Source organism: Ochotona curzoniae, unplaced genomic scaffold (genome assembly GCF_017591425.1).
Source record: "Ochotona curzoniae isolate NIBS_2020 unplaced genomic scaffold, NIBS_Ocur_1.0 contig_883, whole genome shotgun sequence".
Taxonomy (NCBI): Eukaryota; Metazoa; Chordata; class Mammalia; order Lagomorpha; family Ochotonidae; genus Ochotona; species Ochotona curzoniae.
Window position 1 is genome coordinate 12,849,555 of NW_024466599.1, and position 6,976 is coordinate 12,856,530.

Below are 6,976 nucleotides of genomic sequence, written 5' to 3' on the forward strand. Positions count from 1 at the left end.
ATGGGTTTTCAACACTGGACAGGATTCTGAATTGCTTAGTCTCAGCTTCTTCCTCCGGGAAAAATCAGACCTTCTCCCCTGCACTGTGGAAGGCATGGTTGTGTGTAGACTCGTGCATACCTACAACCACGCCAAGGCATTCTTAGCTTTTCACGAAACACCTGCTCACAGACCCTAGCTTCGGTGGGTTTTTGGACTTCTTCAGGTTTTCTGCTTTTTACCACATATCTTCTGTGACTCAGGTGCATGCTTCTATCTTATGATTTTCCAAAGCACCAGCTATGTTTTCTAATCCTAGCCAAGGCTTTGTGTTTCCACTGAGCACAAACTGGCTTTATCTTCTTTCCTTCCTTTTCTGAAAACATGTAACGATGCCTCTAGAATTCCTCTTACACTAGATATGAGACCGACAAACTGCTCCTTCCCGACCCAAGGCCACTTCCAGCTGGAATCGCATTCCTGTAACTTACTGTCAATCTCAAGAAATGCACAAAGCAACAAAGTGTGAATTTATATAGAACTTATTAAAATTCCATACTTAGTTCACATAGCAGTTGTTCGGTTATTTTTTTATTTTGGTTAGACTCTTGAAAAATTTATTATGGGCATGTCAACAATTAATTTTTTATAAATAACAATCTATTAATCTAAATACAGGAAATAAATTCAACATCCTAATTTCAGGCAGGGACATACCCTTAATTTCCTAAACATGAGTTCCTGGCAAGAGAATACCACATGAAACCAACTGGCATTGGGCTGTGTGCTTGAATGAAACCACTTGTTTTTTGCGTGCGCCATTACACTTTTGAAGCACCCTCATATCTAGTCTTCACATTGCCTAAAGATGGTTTTTTCTGTTATGATTTTATTGTTATTTAGTGCACTTTGCATGCAAGAAAACTCATGTAAAAAGCTTGAAAAATTGGCTTTTAAAAATGGTGCAGAAGTCAAACGTGCAAGGTGTTGGACTTTAACTAGGTGATGATAAATGAAGTTCAATGACAAGTTTATTTTGGTGCAAGAAATATTTTAAAATCTCTGCATCTTCCCGAATTATTTATTTTCCATAAATGAAAACCTCTTCATATTTTAAAACTACTGAATTGTGCGCTTTAAGTGGGTGATAAATTACATTTCAATAAAACTTGATTTTTATGCTTCATAAAAGCAAAAAACAGTATACTAAATATTTGTGATATTTTAGTTAATACATGATTGTTTAATGAAAATCACACATTTCCTTAAAATTTTTATTGTAATAAAATATACATGATATTGATACTCCTTATTTATACTTTATAAATGGGGTTATATTCAAGTTTTTCAACATGAAGTTAACAATCATAAACACTCAACATTCAGCGATAATGCACAAATCTCTTCTAAATGTCAATATAAGTCAGACAGATTCAGGAGCAAGGATCATGAGTTAATAGTTCCATCAAGTTTAAATTTTCAGTAATTATTTTCAATATTTCTTCTTCGCTTTTCTTCTTTGTCTAGAAGAGTCTGCTTTAAGCTCAAAGTGGCATCATGAAACCCAGGATTTAAGTCTAATACCTTCTTGAAATCTTCCAACGCATCATCAAAATACCCTGTATTTAGAACCAACAAAGAAAAAAAAAAAGGAAAAGAGAAAACAAGCTGAGTATTTCTGTATAATCAACAGGAGAGCTTGGATATGCATCTTTTAGCTTTTAATTGACAAGCTTTCACTCGTCCGTGTATGGCAGTGCGAATACATCTACAACCAGCAATGGGTTTATTTACGGGATTTAACAGGCAAGTGGCATAAATGAGCATAAAATGCCAACAGGTTTTACATAGTTACCATAAACTAAGAACCAAATTTTACATAATTATCATAAACTAAGAACCAAAAATCCCTCCCGCACCCAGGACCAGCTTCCACAGGCTCAGCCGGACTGCCCTCCGCAAGCCTCGGACAGACGCAGCGTGGCTTCCTGTACTCCCAGCTCTGACCCTGGCAAGATTTCCTGCAACTTTCCTCCTTGGAAATAATAGGGCACCACAGGTGACAAAGGCAAAACCCAATTGGCTTACCCAGTCGATAGAGGATTAGCCCGCGGTTGTAATAAGGAATTTCGAAACTGGGACGGACTTCTATGGCTCGCGTGTAGTCATCCATGGCTTCGTAAAAATCAACCCTCAAGTACTTAATTTGCCCCCTGTTGTTATATGCAGTGGCCAAATCCTCGGGGCTGCATTTGCTTGGAACAAAAAATTCTACATTAGAGAGAGCATGGTAGCAAATGCGTTTCTGGTCAGATTTCATCGTCTGTGACATGCATTATCTCTAAGGAAAAGTCCGACAATAACCAGAAAACTCAGCACCCCATCCCAAGGAGGTGACCTCCAGGGCCGAAGCCACCTACCTCCTCACCTTGGCTGGGTTCTGCAGAGGCCAGGCTAGTTTCCCGCTAGGTGAGCCCGCTCCTTAACGCCCCTAGGCTCAGGACCATTTTGGGGGTGCCTCTGATGTGGCCAGAGGCTGCCCACCCCGTCCTGGCCCCCCACGCCCTCCACCGCCCCAGCTCTACTGTCTACAGCAGATTCTGCCATCTCACGGCCCAGACAGCCGGACAGCAGTTTCAGTTCAGCGGGTCACAGCCTCCCGCCTTCGGCCTCCCCAGAGGACAAATCAGCCACCCATGGAACACTAGGCTCTCTGGCCCAGGAGGCAGGGACCGTGTTTCCTCTCTGCCCAAACTGATCCTCAAATTGGAAACAAGAACACCGGTTAAACTTGTCATCTGTTGTACCTTGTCATGCAAAGTACCATCCTCAGAAAAGATGTGGGAGTACAGCAGGCACCACTGTACCTCACTTTTCTTTCTCAACACATTGGTCCTTGAGGTGGCACGCAGGGGCTGTGCTGCCGCCCCCGTGGGCAGTCCTCACAGCCCGGGACCTCCTTCAAGGCTGGGCTTGCTGGTAATGGAGAGCAGCTGCTCAACCGTGGGCCATCTCTCTGTTCCTTGAGCCAGCTTGGGGAAGACGAGGTCCAACCACACTCTGGGTGCTTCCCACACCCCATTAAACCTAGAGTGCTGGTCATGCCTTCATCTCAGTTACAACACTAGGGGAACCGCTGACCAGTAAAATGGAAGGACAGTGCAGCCAGAGCTGTTGTGTTGTGTGTAGCAAGTTAAGCCTCTGCCTGCACTGCTGGCACCCCATGTGCGCTCAGGTGCTCAGGTTCTAATACCAGCTGCTCCACTTCCCATCCAGCTTCCTGCCAATGGCCTGGGAAAGCAGTGGAGGGTGGCCCAAAGCCTTGGAACCCTGCACCTGCGTGGGAGATCAGAAGAAGCTCCTGGCTTTGGACAGGGCCAGCTCTGGCCACTGTGGCCATTTGGAGAGTGAACCAGTGGAGCGAAGATTTCTTTCTCTACTTCTCTCTCTGTACCTCTGCCTTCAAATTTTTTAAATGCAGCTGCAGATCATCAGTAAGGTTTTAGTCATTAAAATCTGAAGCTTCAAAACTTTGTTGCAAACTCTCAGAGGATCGCAGAATGCTAGATTTAGAATTAGAACTCACCAGGACAAATTCTGACCATCTATATTTCACGCAGAAGTTTTATTTCATATTTTGAAAACTTGTGCCAACAGTTAAGCTGAATCGTTTTCAATATTGAGATCTGTTTTGGTAACAATAGTATTTCTTGCAACAAAATGTAACCAAGTTACCAAAGCCAAACATGGATTTATTATTATTATTATTATCGTTCTCATTATTAGTAGCAGTAGCAGTATTTGCTAGCTTTGGCAAAGAAAGAGTACATGGAAGTTGGGTTCATGGCTAAGGCTGCACCTTTGGATATTAGACTGTTATAAACTAAAGTGAGAGGCACTCAGAGACAGTAAATCTTTGTCAAACACAATTCAATATCTCAGTATTTTAAACATGAGGTAGGGAGGAAAGCTGAAATGACAGAAGCTGGTTCCAATCCATGAGATCCTCGAACATTCTGGAATTGTAGGGAAACCGAATGCTCATCTCACCTATGAGAAGAAGCTGAGGGGGAGAAAAGGAGACAGAGCCCGCTCAGGGTGTGGCCATGCCCAACTGCCCTCCACCAGGGCCCTGCAGGCCTGCACCGCTGTGTCAGCAACGCTGGTGACAGGCAGAGAGGACACTCCCCGCAGGCACCTGCGCACCAGCGCTGCGACGCCAGAAGAACACAAGATGAGCTGCAAGATTCCCTGAAATCTACCGGACAGGCTGTTGCACCTGGAAAAAGCCCAGGGAGGGACTGCTCTCTGCGCTGCCTCATCTGGAGAAAGGACGTTGGGTGTTACCATCTGCTCGCCTGCTCCAAAACTTCTGTTTCGCTGCTGTATTATGGAAAGGAGAAAGCAACTGTATCTTGCGGGTTTAATTCCATGAGCGTTTCATATAAAAGAGGTCTTTAGTGTCGAATCTCAGACAAAAGCTGAGCAAAGAGCAAAGCCTGGCGCAACGCGTGCTACACAGCCCTTGAACACCGCAACGCAGCTGTGGACACGCAGACACCTGCAGATTCACAAGCGAAAGCACCCAGACATCACACACTTCCCAGCAGAGCTTCAGGTGCCCACCTATGCGCCTGCATTAATACTAAACGTTAAGGTTTAAACACAGGGGCGGATGCAGCATTGTGGTGCAGCCACCCGCACGGCCAGCATCCCGTTCCACAGCACGGGACCCCGTCCAGCTTGCTGCTGCTGCACCTGGGTAAACAGAGCGAGGTGGCCCAAGCACTTGCGGCCCAGCCACCCACCCGGGTGGGTCCCCAGCACCCACGCAGGTGCCTGCGCTCCCCGACGGCACCGCACCCGCCGCCTCCCCGGGAAGGCAGGGCGCTCCGCGTCCGCCTCGCTCCCGCTTCTCGCGATAGTTACCTCCCGGGCTCGGCGCCGCCGGGGCCCGCACAGGCGCACTGGCCGATGTACGCCGAGTACAACGCCTCGGCCTCGGCGTACTCGCCTCTGTCGAAGTGCGCCTGGGCCAGCGCCACAGCGGCGCGGCTCTCCGGCTCCGGCCGGCCTGCCATGGCGCTCGAGGCACTGGCCTGAGGAGCCGCTGCCGTCGCCTGACGGCCGGGCCCGGCGCTGAGGAGAGGGAACCGGTGCCTTCCGGGGCCGCGGCGTCTCGCGAGATGACCGGGGAGCGCGTCGCCCGCAGGTGGACCGTGTCCAGCGCCGTCCCGGGGCCGGTTGGCCGGCGGTCCGCGGCCGGGGACACCCGCCCGGCCGTCCTCCAAAGGGGCTACCGTGTCTCCGCGACCCTCGGCAAGCGCGCCCCCTGGCCCGGAGCTGGAATTGACCCTTTGGGATTTTGTGAGGCTTCAACAGCAAGACATTTTAAAAACGGCTCATCGCGGGTCCTTAAAGCTGTTTTCACTTTGCAACCCATTTCAGCACCTTCTTATCTGGGAAAAAAAGAAACTTAAGATCGGAAGTGCCCTGGAGGTATCATTCAGCATTGACAGGAGCAAGAACACAAGTTCACAAGTTTGCACCTTTGGGGGCAGGTTTAGGGAATAGGGAGTTGTTGGCACTTCCAACCCCAGTCTCTGTGTTTCCTTAGGCCGGACTTGCTCCAGGGACCTGAATGCTGGTTGGTCTCCAGGGTCCCCTGCATGTCCCGCCCCAACTAGGACAAGTCCAGCCTGCAGAAGGACTAGGCCTCTGCCACGTGGTCCTGCCATCTACCCCAGGGGCAGATGGTCGCTCTCTTTGAATTGATTAGTAAGTTCAGCTTAGCTGTGAGTTGGCTGGCTGTTCCTTCTGTTTCTGCCCCTTTCCCAACATTTGGTGCCTGTTTTCTATGCCACGTTCCTAACCAACAGGATATAAACTCTTTCTTTTGCTACTGCTCAGTGTTTTTTTCATTTGTCACTACTAAAATACGTTTATTAATGTTAAATAAAACCACACAAGTATAATTAAGATGGCAAGACTACAAAAAGTAAACTGATTTTCTGTCAAGAAGATAAACAGAACCACAGAGCAGAAGGCCCAGAAGCCACGTTCCAGATCAGCCCTTGTTAAGTCATGTGACATATGAGGGTTCTTCCAAAAGTGCATAGAAAATGCACATGACTAAAGAAAAAAAAAGACTATGTATGGTTTTCAAAATGTTTGCAAAAATGATTTTTTTGATTCAATTTTCCATAAGCTTTTTTAAAAATGTATTTATTTCAAAGGCACTGTTGCAGAGGCTGAGAAGGAGTGTGGTGAGGTAGGCAGCTGGTTCAGGGTCACTGAGCCGGGAAGCCACTCTCTCCTGCCACCTGTGCCGCTCCCCTACCGGGAACCTCAGAGGGGGCCAGCCTTGCATTCTGACCACACCACTCACAAACTGTTCCTCTTGGGGTTTTAATTGACTAGATTGCTATATGGACTTGTGATTTGCTATTTCTAGTGGGCCCTATTATCACCAAGCTTGGTTAATAAAGACTCCTTAATAAACTCAGACTTGTCTGGTGTAATCTCACTCGCACCCCACAACAACAGAGACAGATTTTCTCATCCGCTATAGCTGGGTCTGTCCCACATAAGGGGCTGAGAGTGCCCTCAGGGTCTCCCACACAGGCGCAGAGGCCTAAGCACCTGGGCTGCGTTCCACTGCAGCCCATCAGCAGGGAGCTAGATAGGAAGTGAAACAGAACTCAAACCAGCGCCCACATGGGATGCCAGTACAGCAGGTAGCAGCTCTACTTGCTTTGCCACAATGCTGGCCCCTTCCAGGAAAGAACGAAAAAGAATATAAGGGTAAAGAACAAATCACTCAAATGAGTACTATTGGAAGAATTAATCATTTAGAGGAAAATACATTTATGAATATTTAAGATGAGTTGACACAATAATCAATTTCAGGTGAATTTAAAAATTAATTTTAAAGAAACTCAAAAAGGAAGAAAACATAGATAACTATTTCAAATAGAGGCAGGCCTTCCTGAACTTA

General features: G+C 47.1%; 1 protein-coding gene across 1 annotated transcript; it reads right to left on the reverse strand.

Annotated features, from left to right (window-relative positions):
- Positions 1 to 446: 446 nt before the first annotated feature.
- On the reverse strand, positions 447 to 5,118 carry TTC32 (tetratricopeptide repeat domain 32). The gene is made up of 3 exons (XM_040992871.1): positions 4,909 to 5,118; positions 2,068 to 2,234; positions 447 to 1,598 (listed from the first exon to the last, which is right to left on the reverse strand). The coding sequence occupies exons 1-3, from the start codon at positions 5,058 to 5,060 to the stop codon at positions 1,459 to 1,461; spliced, it is 459 nt and encodes a 152-aa protein (XP_040848805.1). The 5' UTR covers positions 5,061 to 5,118; the 3' UTR covers positions 447 to 1,458.
- Between the last annotated feature and the right edge of the window lie 1,858 nt (positions 5,119 to 6,976).